General features: G+C 49.5%; 5 protein-coding genes; 3 read left to right on the plus strand and 2 right to left on the minus strand.

Annotated features, from left to right (window-relative positions):
- The first annotated feature begins 26 nt into the window (after positions 1-26).
- Positions 27-4,561, plus strand: CNAG_05531 (DNA excision repair protein ERCC-4). XM_012198250.1 has 16 exons: positions 27-407; positions 458-525; positions 583-695; positions 746-858; positions 925-1,078; positions 1,129-1,280; positions 1,329-2,017; positions 2,075-2,453; positions 2,510-2,602; positions 2,655-2,976; positions 3,027-3,164; positions 3,222-3,344; positions 3,396-3,568; positions 3,616-3,700; positions 3,755-4,297; positions 4,362-4,561. The coding sequence occupies exons 1-15, from the start codon at positions 121-123 to the stop codon at positions 4,208-4,210; spliced, it is 3,345 nt and encodes a 1,114-aa protein (XP_012053640.1). The 5' UTR covers positions 27-120; the 3' UTR covers positions 4,211-4,297; positions 4,362-4,561.
- Positions 4,562-4,605: 44 nt separating this feature from the next.
- On the plus strand, positions 4,606-6,358 carry CNAG_05532 (arylformamidase). XM_012198442.1 has 4 exons: positions 4,606-4,849; positions 4,913-5,634; positions 5,692-5,783; positions 5,837-6,358. The coding sequence occupies exons 1-4, from the start codon at positions 4,794-4,796 to the stop codon at positions 6,323-6,325; spliced, it is 1,359 nt and encodes a 452-aa protein (XP_012053832.1). The 5' UTR covers positions 4,606-4,793; the 3' UTR covers positions 6,326-6,358.
- On the minus strand, positions 5,092-7,414 carry CNAG_05533 (hypothetical protein). XM_012198443.1 has 5 exons: positions 7,113-7,414; positions 7,013-7,062; positions 6,808-6,930; positions 6,474-6,754; positions 5,092-6,416 (listed from the first exon to the last, which is right to left on the minus strand). Exons 1-5 carry the CDS (start codon positions 7,183-7,185, stop codon positions 6,374-6,376), a joined length of 570 nt encoding a protein of 189 aa, XP_012053833.1. The 5' UTR covers positions 7,186-7,414; the 3' UTR covers positions 5,092-6,373.
- Positions 7,415-7,486: 72 nt separating this feature from the next.
- Positions 7,487-9,452, plus strand: CNAG_05534 (pyridoxal reductase). XM_012198444.1 has 7 exons: positions 7,487-7,836; positions 7,911-7,979; positions 8,028-8,213; positions 8,267-8,468; positions 8,526-8,846; positions 8,904-9,065; positions 9,120-9,452. Exons 1-7 carry the CDS (start codon positions 7,784-7,786, stop codon positions 9,126-9,128), a joined length of 1,002 nt encoding a protein of 333 aa, XP_012053834.1. The 5' UTR covers positions 7,487-7,783; the 3' UTR covers positions 9,129-9,452.
- On the minus strand, positions 9,277-13,572 carry CNAG_05535 (hypothetical protein). XM_012198445.1 has 3 exons: positions 13,308-13,572; positions 12,769-13,256; positions 9,277-12,719 (listed from the first exon to the last, which is right to left on the minus strand). The coding sequence occupies exons 1-3, from the start codon at positions 13,464-13,466 to the stop codon at positions 9,509-9,511; spliced, it is 3,858 nt and encodes a 1,285-aa protein (XP_012053835.1). The 5' UTR covers positions 13,467-13,572; the 3' UTR covers positions 9,277-9,508.
- Between the last annotated feature and the right edge of the window lie 320 nt (positions 13,573-13,892).

Here is a 13,892-nt window from a genome sequence, read left to right on the forward strand (position 1 = left end):
CAATGAACTTCGTCCAGTATTACATGAAAAGCATGAGCCAGAGTCAAATCGCTTCTTTGTTCTATAAACGGGGCATTGAAGGTCCCTCGATACTCCGACATTCCATTACATATCCCCATAATGTCCACAAAATCACGGCGACACATCCCTTATCTTCCTTTCCACAAAAATCTCATTCGCACTCTCTGCCGACCTCAGCAGGACGACCTCTTACTCATTGCGAAGGGACTGGGTCTTCGTCGCATCGTCTGCGCCCTCCTAAAGACTTATGATAGGAAAGAAGATTTGGTTCTTCTGGTCGGTGCAACTCCGGCCGACGAGGCAGGTATAGGAGATGAACTTGGCATTATGGGCGTGAGGGATCCGGGGTTCAGAGTTGTCGGCTACGAGATGAGCGTCAAGGAGAGGTAAGTGGCATGAGGACTAGCAAGGATAGGCCTCCTGACGTAGTAATAAGGGAGGAAATGTACAGACATGGTGGATTATTTTCAGTCACAAGCAAGATCCTTGTCAATGACTTATTAAGTGAGTTTGCAAATGTGCCGGAATTGTCATTAAACTGGGGCTGAAGTCTGTACATAGAGGGCACTGTGCCGGTCAAACTAATAACAGGCCTTGTTATCCTTCACGCTGAGAGAATATCGCACGGGAGTCAAGAAGAGTTTGCCGTGCGGTTGTATCGGCGTGAAAATCAGGCAAGGACCTTATCGGACATTACCAAATATGTACTAACGGTTACTGCTAGAGTGGCTTTTGCAAAGCCTTTTCGGATGAACCGGAGGTCTTCGCTCATGGCATGTCACCCCTTCGAGACATGCTTATCAATCTCAATATGACAAATGTTTTGATCTGGCCCCGGTAGGTTCGACTTTGCCATTATCTACTAGCAGGGTTCTCTGCATGAGCTAATATAATCTATAACAGGTTCAATGAGGTCGTGAAGGTAGATCTTTCGAGTCGGCGGGCGGACGTGGTGGAAATGTATGTGCCTATGACGGACCTTATGCGGCAATGTCAAGATGCCATCACGGAATGCATGGAAGCTATGCTTGTTGAGCTTAAACGTGATCATTCTCTTGTAAGCCTACAATGATTTATGAGGCTCCGACAAACAGCTGATTCGTACAGAACCTTGATCTGGAAGATATAAACGTTCGAAATGCACAGTTTAAAAACTTCGATACCATTGTACGGATGAAATTGAAACCGGTATGGCACAAAGTAGGGGCAAAAACGAAGATCCACGTCGCGGCTCTTACGGAACTGCGAAATCTGCATACGTGGGTGTCATATTGATTGTACTGCTCAAGATCTAACCATAGATTCAGGTGGTTATTGGAGTATGACTCTGCGACATTTGCGTCATATATCAACACTCTCCAACGACAGCACTTTCAGGCCGAAAGATTAACAACTGGAGCAGGCCGGCATATCCACGACTGGTTCAATGCCAAAGCAGCTTCTCAACTTGTGGAAGCTTCACAGGCAAGGGTTTCAAGGAGAAAAATGGTCATGGACAACATCCCTGGTCCGGATGAAGATGCTGATAGAAGAGATGTCAGTATTAGCAGGGATGAGGGGGTTGATTCCCAGGAAGGAGAATATGGGCTGGAAGAAGAAGCTATGAGAGAACAGGAGCTCGCAGAACGACAAAGTCTAGAAATCAGGGGAACTGTTCCTGATGATGATGAAGAGGAAATTATGGAAATTTTCGCTACCCAGACTCAAACTCTTCGTCAGCATCACAGATCGGATGGTGCCGACAATGACCTGGAACAAGGGTCAATGGCCCAAGATGAGAATGCGGATGAAATCCTTCGCTCTGCTGAAGGCGTGCCACCTCCGGTCTTCCGTCCGGTGATGTTGAGCGTTAGAGACGATTTGGGTAGAAGCGTGGAGAAGAGATTAAAAAAGGGCTATGAGGCTGTGTTAGAAGAACAACCTAAATGGAGCGTATTGGCAAAGGTCTTAAAGGAGATTGAAGACACCATTGCCAGAGCTCAAGTGTCCCACGCCGGTATGTTCCTCGTAACTGCTCTATCGGTCATAGCAATTAATGATGCCTTTTAATCAGACACCCCCGGAACGAACATCATTCTTGTCATGACCTCTTCCGACCGCACTTGTCTTCAACTTCGTCAGTACCTTACTACCATGTCCCGTACGGACCCTCCTTTTGGACCCAACGCTGGTAGGAAGATGATGGAATCTCTCTTCCTTTCGAATTGGCAGCATGAGAAGAATGGCGAAAAGCTTGGGAGCGCTGGAAATGGGATGCACAGGTCAGGCGAAGATGAAATCAGGGTCCGAGGTGATATCGAAAGTAAGAGAATGGAAGAGCAGAGAAGATCAGAGAGGGCTCGAGGGCGGGGAAGAGGCGTGCCGAGCTACAAGAGACGGAGGCAAAGGGGTGGAGCTGCGGCCCCAGCGCCCAGATTGGCCGAGATGGAGAAGTGAGTATGAAATGGTGATGTACACAAATGACCCTACATGCTGACTCCGTCCATAGAGAGCACAAGGAAGCTATGATGAAAGCTCATTCTGCATTCGCTGGTGGTGAGAATGATGAGGACACCCAGATACAATGGGCCCTCGGGGAATCGTAAGTATACGTTCACTTTTGGAGGACAAGCAATGGACTTATGCCTGTGAAGTACACGATCCGCATCATTTAAGGATCCCTCAACACCATCTACCAGTCTATCCTCTTCCGACCCATCATCTGCTTTGTTGGCATCCACCGGTATCCTCGATGAAGATGATCTGCAGCCCGTACCCGGATCTCAGACGATTGCCGAGACCCAGTATGGTCTTTTGCCAGAAAACTTTGAAGAGGCGTATGGTCTTATAGCACCAGAAGATGCGGTAATTATCAGACCATATGGGGGAGAAGACGATGATATATTATTGCAAGAGTTGAGGCCTAGGTTCGTCGTCATGTACGAGCCCAACTTGGCATTTATTCGAAGGTTAGAGGTAAGTGACGGCAGTAGATTTGATTAATGGTTCATCTAATAAGATATCAGGTGTACAGGAACTGCAACCCTGGGCTATCATTACGGGTATATCAGATGATCTATACTAACTCCTTTGAGGAGGACCGTTTCTTGTCAACCATCCAACGAGAAGCCGAGGCGTTCAAAAAGCTCATTGATGATAGGCAGGTTAGTCGAGTGTCATTCCTTATGAATAGAACATAATAATTGACCGTGATGCTGTAGTCGATGGTGATCCCGATATACAACAACAACCCCCGAGCTCCAATGCGTGATACCGTTACGCGGTCTAAAACTACCTATTCTTCGCGTAATGCCGGCGGCGGTGAGAGTGCCGAAGAAGCAAGGGTGGGTCATCGCGACACCATATATACCGGCTTCCGCTTATCCTTCATTTAGATCATCGTTGATATCCGAGAGATGGGCGCTCTTCTCCCTTCACTTATTGATTCGGCCGGTATCAAGGTTGTCCCTTCAACTCTAACTGTTGGAGATTACATCTTGTCTCCTAAGATGTGCGTTGAAAGGAAGAGTTTAGCGGATTTGGAAGGCAGTTTCAATAATGGCCGACTGTCAGTTGCTTACTTATCCTCAAACCGCCGTTGCTAACTCCTCAAAGTCACACCCAATGCGAAGCTATGACCTCTCACTATGAGATTTGCATTCTGCTCATCGAGTTTGACGAGGATAAATTTGGTATGCGAGTAGGTCTATCTTCACCGCCATCCATTCGTCTCATACTGATCCACTTCATTTAGACGAAAGAGGATGCACGTCGAGAAGCTGCAGGTAGGGCGAATGATCCTGATGAGACATGGCGAGACACTTTCTATCTTCAATCCAAACTGGCTCTTCTTGCCCTTCATTTTCCTCGTCTTCGAATCATCTGGTCTTCGTCACCCCACGAGTCAGTCAAAATACTATCTGATCTCAAACTGAATCACGACGAGCCCGATGAGATCACAGCCACTCTCAAAGGGTCCAGTGAGGGTGAACAGGGAGTGAAAAGCGGGATCGAAAACGCGGCGGCAGTTGAGATGTTGAGATCCATCCCAGGAGTTAGCGGGAGAAATTTGAAGTTTGTGATGAGCAAGGTGGAGAGTATCAATCATCTAGTGTCCATGAGCCGAAGGCAGCTCAAAGAGATTCTAGGAGAGGAGGGAGGGGAGAAAGCTTGGGAGTTTCTACATCATGATCCGAGGTACTCGCGATAATTCGTTAAAAGCGCCAATGTTGATTGTGCAATTTATATGGAACGTCTTTCTATTTTGCTACAGGATTCCACAGGATTCATGTTTATTGTAGGTACTCCATTTATTGGAGTAGCCACGGCTTATCGAACATATGCTTACCATCTAACCTCAGATCATCACATTTTAGGTCTGCCAAATTCAGCGGTGCAATATGTACTGTCCATGTAGCCCTTCTTGTTGCTATATTTGGTCATTCGCTTGTATTGTTAGTATTAGGGAATAGTCAGACGCAGATAAAGCACCAGGTATGCAATAGGTTAATTGGAGGTCGCATGTGACTTCGTTGACGGAAAATGCATGATGTTTGGGAGACCTTGATGATGGGGTGTTACCGATTTGTTTAGCGACCCATAAGCGCCCCATATGCGCCTGATAGCCGTGACAAGCCCGGGGCGGAAACATCGGTCCTTGTTCCCCGATTCGTCGATCCATCATCGTTGATCATTGTTAACAACAGCAAGCCAACCATCATTTGACATGTACCGTAGTATTGTCCAAAATCCTCCAGTTCGCAGTTAACAGCCCATCATCCGTACGCCCCACAATGGCCTCCCTCAATTTCAAGGTCGCCCCCGCCGTCCAGGCTACCGAAGCTCCGCCGTGAGTGAACCTGCGACCGCCGTTCTTTTGAGTCAGTCACGCAATCTTACGCATCTAATTCAGGATACCCAAAGCTCAAGCATGGGGCTGTCAATATGTTTCATCTCCCTCTGCTCCTCTGCTTGATCTCTCTCAAGGTGTGCCTCGGGATGCACCGCACCCCAGTGTCCTCGCTGCTCTATCCAAGGTTGCTTCTGATCCTCAGGCAGCACGATACGGTGCTATCCTTGGAGAGCCTGGCCTGCGTCAGGCTTTGGCAGAAGAGATCAAAGTTCAATACCACATCTCCGGGCAAGGAGTCACATCTGAAGATGTTGCGATTACTACAGGGTGTAACATGGCGTTCCTGTCGCTGCTTATGACGCTCTGTCCTCCTGGAAAGTCGAGCGTCCTTCTGCCGCTTCCAGCGTATTTCAACCATACAATGTCGCTTTCATTACAAGACGTGAAACCGGTGTATGTGCTCTGCGAACCGGATAATATGTTCAAGGCTTCCCTTCTCTCTGCCAGGTCATATCTTGCCTCTTTGAGGAAGGAAAATGGGGATCGGAGAGAGCCACGAATGATTGTACTTGTTTCGCCAAGTAACCCCACCGGCACAGTCTATACAAATGAAGAGATCAAGCAATGGTACGACCTTGCCAGGGAGTACAAGGTAGCTCTTGTGCTTGATGAAACATACAGGGATTTTGTGGAGGGCGAAAGTCGGGAACGGGGATTACCGCATAGACTATTCGAGGAGCCCGATTGGCGATCAACATTGGTGTCATTGGGAAGCTTCAGTAGTACGTATGCCCATGCTGTGTGAAAATTAAGCCTTTTAGCTGCTAATAGACGAGTAGAGGGATACAGAATACCAGGGCACAGGTTGGGGTCCATTATTGCTAGCCCCGAACTACTCCGGCATATCACTACAATCTGTGACTGCATGCAAGTATGTCTGACTTATCAATTCCTGGAATTGACTTGTTCCTTACTCTCTGATAGATTTGTCCTCCTCGCCCACCTCAAATTGCTCTTATCCCCCTTCTACCAAGCCTTCGCGCTGATCTTCTCGCCGCGTCTTTGCGACTCTTACATCGACGCCATCTGTTTGAAACCACCGTCAATGCTATATCGGGTTGGAAAGTCATTTCTTCAGGCGGATTTTTCGCCTATGTCCAGTTCCCCGACAACTATATCTATGCCTCAAGCATTTTAGGGCTGAAACGAAAGAAGTTGGGAAGTGAAGACGTAGCTCGAGTACTCGCCCTCCAATGTGGTGTTGTTACTCTTCCAGGGAGCTTTTTCATGCCTCCCGTAGTGGACGACGAACAGTGGGACGATATTTTAAATGGTGAAACTCTGAGACAGGATAAATGGTTGAGGTTCGCGGTGGCCAACGTAGAGGACGACGTCATACTTTCTCTGGGGCCAAGGTTGAAATTGATGAACAAGATCATGGGTGTCGATGATGAAGGTGTTACCAGTCAATAAAATATAATAATAGATGCATACAATGAGCGGTGTCTGATGAGGTCGAAATCAGTTGGTGGCTTGCTCTTTGGCTTGCTTCTCGAGCATCCGCCTGTGGCACATCAGCAATCAATCTATGTCCAATTAACGCAGAACAGCATAGACTCACTTCCTAGCCTCCAATATCATTCTCTCCTTCCTTTCCTTCAATCCCAGCTCCCTCTTTTCCTTGGACTCTTCCCATTTATTATCGATTTCGGCAGGTTCACCCTCAGCCTTCTCCTTGCCCTTGTGAGAAGGTAAGCGAGACGAAAGGTTATACCGGTCGATCAAACTCTGAGTTTTGACATTGGAGGCCTTATTATTGGCGTTATTGGAAAAAGGGGTAGGTGCCGGTTGAGGAGTCGCCGTGGGAATGAGTGATGCAGGGATATTGAATGTAGGAGGTGGCTAATGCGGCAGAGGTCAGACGCTGTCAGTTGGCAGGTTTCAGGATCACTCACAGGAGGAAGCACGCCCCTTTCAAGGATCTCTTCCGAGGTCGCTTGCGCACTCCTAGTCCGAGAGAGATGATATACTATATTGGGGACGGGGACATGTGGAAAAGCCGAATGAACAGTCTCGACCTACAAAAGCAGGAGTCAGTTAGACGTTTATATACGACGAAATCACAAGTCCTGTGGACTCGGACCAATGAGCAGGTCATACCATAGAGGGAGTAACACCGCGTATTCCACCATCCGAAGTATTTCCTGGCTCTATGGAATTTGTCAGAAGAGTAACGAACTCAGGGATGGAAGAGACTGACTGGTGCCAATGAGCCATTTGACAAAGAAGTAAACAGCGGAGATGAGGATAATTGTGGCTATTATGTCCTCCATTATAGTTTGCAGGCGTGTGTGGCAGAATGGGCGTGTATCAAGAAAAGATAAGGATGCTGGGTATGCGTAGCGTAATGGAAAGACAGCAAACGTCTTCCTTCGCCGTCGCCCGACAGCCGGCAGTGGAGATGGCTCGATTTATATGGTCCTGTCTGATTTCCGGGAGCAAATTTGTAGTAACCTTTTTGTATAATTTCTAATGGAAGGCCGAGAGGCGATTAGAAGATGGTACGGCGGTTATTATTAGTAAGCAGACTTGTCGTGTCATACATGTTTGTTTGGTGGTGGCGCATCCGCATCCGACTGATCGGCCCCTTCCGCCCTCCACTCATCGGTACCCCCGGAGCTGACCTCGCCGAGCTTGACAGCCTCCACTTCACCGGATCGGTCAAGTGGAGGAACATGGAATCGCTCATTGTCTCTCTCCCGTTGATCTTCCACAAACATTTCTCACATCCAGCCGCCCTCCCTATATAAGCCCCCCTTCACCTTCTTCAATTCCCCACCTCCTTCAGTCATCTCCACTGACGGCCTACTTTATTGACATAATTCCACTACTACTCATTACGGTCCACAAGTAATTAACGAACTTATCAACATGTCTACCGTTTCTACTGTCACCGTTGCAGGCAAGCAAGTCGGCCGTATGGGGTGAGTTTTTGGGTTTATGACATGGTTACTAACCCGGTGTATGGAAGTACTGTGCGCTGACAATCTACCGTCAGCTATGGTCTCATGCAACTCACCTGGAGCCCACAACCTCCTTCTCAAGATGTCTCTTTTGCGGCTATGAAGTAAGTTCTTTGATCATTGTTCAGATCCTGTACTAATCAATCGAACAGAGCTGCAGCTGATTCTGGATCTACTGCATGGTCGTCGGCAGCATTTTACGGTAACCCTGGGAACAACTTTGCCAACATCAAGCTGCTCGCAGCCTTTTTCGACAAGTACCCTGAGTACAAGAGCAAAATTGTGTTGGTCGTTAAGGGAGGGGTGGACTATGCAGATCTCCACCCTCGTGGTACTGAGTGATTCCTTCCCCTCGTTCTTGAGGAAGCAATGACTAATATGCTGCCTGTAGACTCGATTTCCTCCGCACTGAACTCAAGGAGATGAAGAAGATTCTGGGAGACAAAGAAGTTGATGTATACTCCCTAGCCAGACTTCCTGAAGGACCAGTGGAAGACATCTTCAAAGGATTAGATACTCTCAAGAAGGAGGGTCTGTTTGGTGAGGTGGGAGCTAGTGAGATGAGTGCGGCATCGCTTGAGAAAGCGCACAAGGTAAGTCATCCACTACTGTTAATATCATATTTCACTCAAAATTGACAATCTGTACAGATTACTCCCATTGCTATCAATGAGATCGAAATTTCCCTTTTCTCCTACGATGGATCCATCCGCAATGCCATCGAATGGCACAACACCAACAAGACTCCCGTCTTTGCCTACTCTCCCCTCGGACGAGGCTTTATTACACGTACCTACAAGTCGCCCGATGACATCCCTGAAGGTGACTTCAAAAAGCATTTGCCCAGATTCCAAGGTAAAGCTTTCTATGAGAATTTGAAGTTGGTGGATAAGCTGGATGAGATTGCTGCTAGAAAGGGCGTAAAAGGCAGCCAGGTTGCATTGGCTTGGATCTTGAGCTTGTCGGACTACGTAAGTGACTTGTCAGGTTTTGTTATCAGTGCCAGATTGCTGACAGAAATTTTACAGACTATCCCGATTCCAGGATCATCGAACACAAAGCGAGTGGTTGAGAATACTCAGTCGATCAACGTAACATTGACTTCTGAGGAGAAGAAAGAGATCACTGACTTTTTGGATGCTTTCGAGGTTCAAGGTACTAGGTACCCTGCTCAAGCAATGGCCCACCTTGTAAGTTTATCAGACTTCATTAAATACGATTGGAAGCTGATGGTCTATATACAGATGAAGTAGGCGGTTGATCGACGATGATGAATGGGATTGCTTTAAAAACCATAAATAGAATCGAGTATGTATTGACTACTGCCTATATATCATTGAAGGCGTGATAGTTTTGCCGTTTCAGAAAAGCTGGCAATAAGCTAATGGCAAGGGATGAGTTTGATGGACAGAAAGTGGCATGGTATTTCTTGTTCTAAATCAGCACTTGCCTGACCACCTATTACTTTTTGCGCTCTCTTTCAGAATTACTTTGCAAGGGTCATTATTCATTTGAGCTCCTTGCTTATAAATTAAGGATATACTTGCAATGCTAGGTACAACCGAAACTGACAATGAGACTATAATAATTGCTAATTACATGATATGCTCTCCTTCTCTTTCCTCCTCCATCCTCATACACTCGACGTCTCGAGTCGCGGCTTCTTCGCCTCCTGGTCTCCTCCTGTTCCGCCCCCAGCGCCATTACTATTTCCTCGCTCCAGCCCCTGTCCCTGAGCGCCGTCTTCCAACTTTCTCTTCATCCCCGCCACACCAGCAGCACTAGGAGCAGGAGCAGGCACTGAAGCGTTTTGCATCGGCTTCGCACCCCCTTGCAGCTGCCCTTGGGGCTTCACTCCAGCTCCCTGAGTCGGCTTAGCGCCCCCGACACTAGCACTTCCTGTTGCCGCCCCACTGACAGGCTTTGCAACTTTCTTGACCGGTAAGGGTGGCACCACACCTGTTGCCCAAATCCTTTCCGCTACTCTTAAATCGATTTCCACTCCCACAACCCTGATGTATCTCAATAACGCTGACGCGTTGGGACCAACTGTGTTTACATCACCTTTGGCATTCGCGACAGCCGCAATCATACCGATAACCTTTGTCAAAGAGGTACCTGGAGGAGCGGGGCCCGGAAGGGATTTAGGAGGATTGGAGGATGCAGGTTTGACCGCAGGAGTTGTAGACGGTGCGGGTTGGGCAGGGGTTGTAGTAACAGTAGCCGTAGGTGCTGCAGATGCTGCAGATGCTGCAGCTGGTTTTGGAGGGATTGCAGGTCGAGCAGCTGGCGTCGTATTCGGTTTGGGGGCTACTTGAGGTTGCGGCCTCGCCGGCTGCACACCGTTGGTCGGCCGCGCCGCACCATTCACGACACCGTTCTTCGCACCCACCACTCCTGGCGCCGCACCCGATGTCGTCGCTGTTCCCGTAGCACCTGTCTTAGCCTGCTGTGCTGCTTTGCTGGCCTGCATTTTGTTTTTATTGATCACCCAAGCGGACAGTACATCAACTGCTCCCGCCGCACCAAGTAATGTCAACTTGTCAAGTATATCACTTGTCAAATGCCCAAAGGTGGATTGATCCAGTACAAGGGTTGTGCCGTCGCAGACAAAAGGAAGCGGATTACCATTGGAGTCGGTGTTCGCGATGACCGATTTGGCGCGAAGGGCGGGTGTGATGGGTTGCATGACGACGGTGATCTTAGCTTTTGGTTGAAGTACACCTTTGATGTTAGCACTCGTCGGCTGGTTTGGAACAGGCTGGGTAGTGGACGGTTGAGGATGAGGGTGGGCGACATTGGCTGGAGGTCGGGCTATGGCTCGCGCAGTCGCCATGGGCGGCATGGCCCTTGCCATGGTCGGATGCGGGTGATGAACATATGATGGATGGGCATGAGGATTCCGTGCAGCTTCAATAGCCGCTTCCCTCTGTTTCTTTGCTCTCTCTTCTGCTCTAATCCTTTCTTTCTCTCTTCTACTCTCGGCATTCTTATCCTTGCTCGCGCTCTTCATTGCATCCCGCCTTTGTTTCTCCTCAAACAATGGCCCCTCTTGCGGGTCGATGATCCAGACACTTCCTTTTGACTCGGGATCATCTTCTGGGATTCTCGGCACTTTCAAAAACGCCTTGTTCAAAGAAAGGTTGTGTCGGATAGAGTTTTGCCACCCCGAATCAACATTCAACCTGAACCATTCCCATTCCCCTGCTACCCAATTACAAACCTCCCCCAGCGTTCCTCTCCCTCGCGGCAAACAGCTAAGTGCTTTATGAATGATAGTTGCAAAGGTCGAAGTCGGCTTAAGCGGTGGCGGTCCAATGAATGGCTTCCCATCCAAGCCCAGTATAGGCCCTGGGGGTGGACGAGGACCAGCACCGGAAGGAGGAATGGGGACATTGACGATGATGTGTCCCGGTCGACCTGAACTTTCTTTAAGCTCGGTGCAGAAGAAAGGCTGGGTAGGCTGAGGAGTGGTACCTGCAGAAGAGGGTGTAGTGCGAGGCACAGGAGTCTGAGGAAGGGGCGGTCTCACGCCAGGGGTGGAAGGTAAGGGCTGTTTAAGATGAGAATGGGGTTGCCCTGGCCGCACTGGAATTTGGCCGGAACCTGACACGGGCGGACGAACACCCATCGGCACACCAGGCTGGCCAGGGCGGATCATCGGCTGGCCAGGTTGGCCTGAAACTCCAGGGGGACGAACGATTCCTTGCTGAGGCTGACCAGGAACGGGTCTGACGGGTTGTTGTGGTGGTCTGACCACAGGTTGAGAAGTAGGGGTTGGTGCAATCGTAGGAGGCGTCGGAGTGTTCGCCAAGGCTGCTGCCAACGTCGGTACAGAGGGAGGTTGCGGTTGAGTGGCAGGCTGATGTTGTTGCTGTTGTTGAGCTAATGGGATAGGAAGTTTGAGACCAGGAGCAGGCTTAACGAGAGGTTTAGATTCCGACGCAGGCTTAATCTTTTTCTTCTGGTCTTTCTTCTGCGGCGTCGCTTTTTCCTTTTCATCACTCGTCACCGCTTGTATTTCCTGCTTTTGCTCCGCTAAAGAATCTATCTTGTTTTTTTCCTTCTCTTTCTCCTTCTTCTTGCTCTTGGATGGCGTTCCCTTGACTTCCGCTGGTGATTCTTCCACGGGCGGTGTCGGCTCCTTGATCTTTTTCTTCGACTTGCTCTCCTTTTTGCTCGGCTTTTTGGCGTCTTTAGGAGCTTTCACTTTTTCATTCTCCACGGACTTGGATTGAGACTGGGACTGCTTCTTGCCGGCTTGCTTCTTAACCGACTTCAAGGGCTTTGCGGGCTCACTCTCCAAGGATGACAGATCCGACTCGTCCTCTCCAGGAACTACTAACGGTTTCTTGAGCTTGATCTTGGTTGCTTGTTTCGGCTTGGCCTCCTCGTACTCATCCTCATCCTCATCCTCGCTCTGCGCGTCATCCCAATCTTCGTCTTCTGCTTGCTCCTCCTCGTGCGCGTCCTTCTCGCTATCACGCTCAAATGACTGCTCATGGTCGCGTTCGACATCGCTATCGCTCTCCTCTTCACTTTCCCACTGACCCCATTGACTCTCCACGTCCACACCGAGCCCAAGGCCATATCCATCGGCGGCAGCAAAAGCATTAAATGCAGGGGGTTGTCTACTGGCCATCGCTGCTGCGGTTGCCGGTCCTGGACCAGCTTCACCGAAGAATTCTTGGTAGCGGACTTCACTGGCGGGGAGGTTGTACGGATAGGGAAGATTCTCAACGTTTTCGAGAGCAGACTTGTCGTAGTAGTTATACGGAGGAGATGGCACCGAAGATGGAGGTAAGACGAATGAGAAGATTCGTGTTGCTATTTGGATCTGCGAGCTACATTTACGTGTCAGCATACCAAAACTTGGATGTAAAGCAAACGCACCCTTGAGCAAGAGGGACGACTGCGCCTTTCACGTAGTATCTATCATCTATCCACGCTCCATTCCTTCCCAAGATCTCCAAACAAAATCTTCCCAGCTCCGATCTATACTCGATCTTCGCGTGGTTTCTAGATACCGACTTGAGCGGCCCCAAATCCACATCAACATGCTCAACGTTTGCTGATGACTTTGGAGGGGGAGGGGGCGGGGGTGCATCTGGCAATTCAAGCACAGGTGAAATGTCATCGGCTACATCTTCCTCCTTGACGGCGACTGCTTCGGCGAGCTCAACCAAAGGTCCGTAGTCTTCAAGATTGACTTCGTGATCCTCTTCTACCACAGATGGAGAGTTGAAGCTTGCTACTGGAGGAGTCCTGAGTATACCGCCCGTACATAGACCCGGGGGTGATGGTTCATTCGGATCTAGTGGAGGGTTTGTAGGCACCGACGGACTTGTGATAGCCGGAGGTGGGACCGGAGCTGGTCGCTCCTTTGTGGTTGTTAGTTGAGGGTGGGGGCGATGGGAAGGTAGAAGACTTACACAGTTCCTGCCTATAACGACAGTGAGAGTCCTGACATAGTAGGAGAATCCTGTGAGGTCGTCTCCGAATTGAAGCTTGTAGTAAGCGGGTGTGGGATCTGTCTTTGAGGTGTCTACGGGGAGGGCGGCGAGGGATGGGGCGGGGGGGTGGTGAGACATGGGGGCCACTCGTGTGGGTGTTCCGATCTCTGTGCGTACGTGGGAGGTGCAGGGCCCGGCGCAGCAGGTGGGATGGGTGGATGGAGGGCGTAGGTGCGTATGAAAACAATACACAACTCACTCCCGATAACAACAAAATTTACTGCCGGCCCTTCATGCCAAACAGCCACGTGGCCCGTTCCCTCTCTTCCACCCGCGCCCCGGCTTCCGGACGGAATAACCGTTCCACCATAAAATTCGAAGTCGTTTGCTTAACCGTATAGTCTGCATATCATGCAACAATGCATAGGCATAAGCATCCTATCTAATCTCCTTCGCCGCTCACCAATGTTCGCATCGCAAACCCTTTGCCGATTCAAATTGTGAACGAAAAAGCGCTGGACCGGCAGCCAGCCCCGGTTCCGATCACAATAGCCGCGGTCCCCA

The sequence above is a fragment of the Cryptococcus neoformans genome, chromosome 14, assembly GCF_000149245.1.
Source record: "Cryptococcus neoformans var. grubii H99 chromosome 14, complete sequence".
Taxonomy (NCBI): domain Eukaryota; kingdom Fungi; phylum Basidiomycota; class Tremellomycetes; order Tremellales; family Cryptococcaceae; genus Cryptococcus; species Cryptococcus neoformans.

Excerpts from the sequence above, each read along its gene's own strand:
- CNAG_05531 (XM_012198250.1), top strand. The coding sequence starts at position 121 with ATGTCCACAAAATCACGGCGACACATCCCTTATCTTCCTTTCCACAAA. Across the intron at positions 2,603-2,654 it reads CAATGGGCCCTCGGGGAATC|TACACGATCCGCATCATTTA; the intron begins GTAAGTATACGT and ends ATGCCTGTGAAG. Across the intron at positions 3,345-3,395 it reads AGAGTGCCGAAGAAGCAAGG|ATCATCGTTGATATCCGAGA; the intron begins GTGGGTCATCGC and ends TCCTTCATTTAG.
- CNAG_05532 (XM_012198442.1), top strand. The coding sequence starts at position 4,794 with ATGGCCTCCCTCAATTTCAAGGTCGCCCCCGCCGTCCAGGCTACCGAA. Across the intron at positions 4,850-4,912 it reads CAGGCTACCGAAGCTCCGCC|GATACCCAAAGCTCAAGCAT; the intron begins GTGAGTGAACCT and ends CATCTAATTCAG. Across the intron at positions 5,635-5,691 it reads GTCATTGGGAAGCTTCAGTA|AGGGATACAGAATACCAGGG; the intron begins GTACGTATGCCC and ends ATAGACGAGTAG.
- CNAG_05533 (XM_012198443.1), bottom strand. The coding sequence starts at position 7,185 with ATGGAGGACATAATAGCCACAATTATCCTCATCTCCGCTGTTTACTTC. Across the intron at positions 7,063-7,112 it reads CAAATGGCTCATTGGCACCA|AGCCAGGAAATACTTCGGAT; the intron begins GTCAGTCTCTTC and ends CAAATTCCATAG. Across the intron at positions 6,755-6,807 it reads AAAGGGGCGTGCTTCCTCCT|CCACCTCCTACATTCAATAT; the intron begins GTGAGTGATCCT and ends CTGCCGCATTAG.
- CNAG_05534 (XM_012198444.1), top strand. The coding sequence starts at position 7,784 with ATGTCTACCGTTTCTACTGTCACCGTTGCAGGCAAGCAAGTCGGCCGT. Across the intron at positions 7,837-7,910 it reads AAGCAAGTCGGCCGTATGGG|CTATGGTCTCATGCAACTCA; the intron begins GTGAGTTTTTGG and ends ATCTACCGTCAG. Across the intron at positions 8,214-8,266 it reads CTCCACCCTCGTGGTACTGA|ACTCGATTTCCTCCGCACTG; the intron begins GTGATTCCTTCC and ends TGCTGCCTGTAG.
- CNAG_05535 (XM_012198445.1), bottom strand. The coding sequence starts at position 13,466 with ATGTCTCACCACCCCCCCGCCCCATCCCTCGCCGCCCTCCCCGTAGAC. Across the intron at positions 13,257-13,307 it reads TCGTTATAGGCAGGAACTGT|GAGCGACCAGCTCCGGTCCC; the intron begins GTAAGTCTTCTA and ends ACAACCACAAAG. Across the intron at positions 12,720-12,768 it reads GTCGTCCCTCTTGCTCAAGG|CTCGCAGATCCAAATAGCAA; the intron begins GTGCGTTTGCTT and ends ACGTAAATGTAG.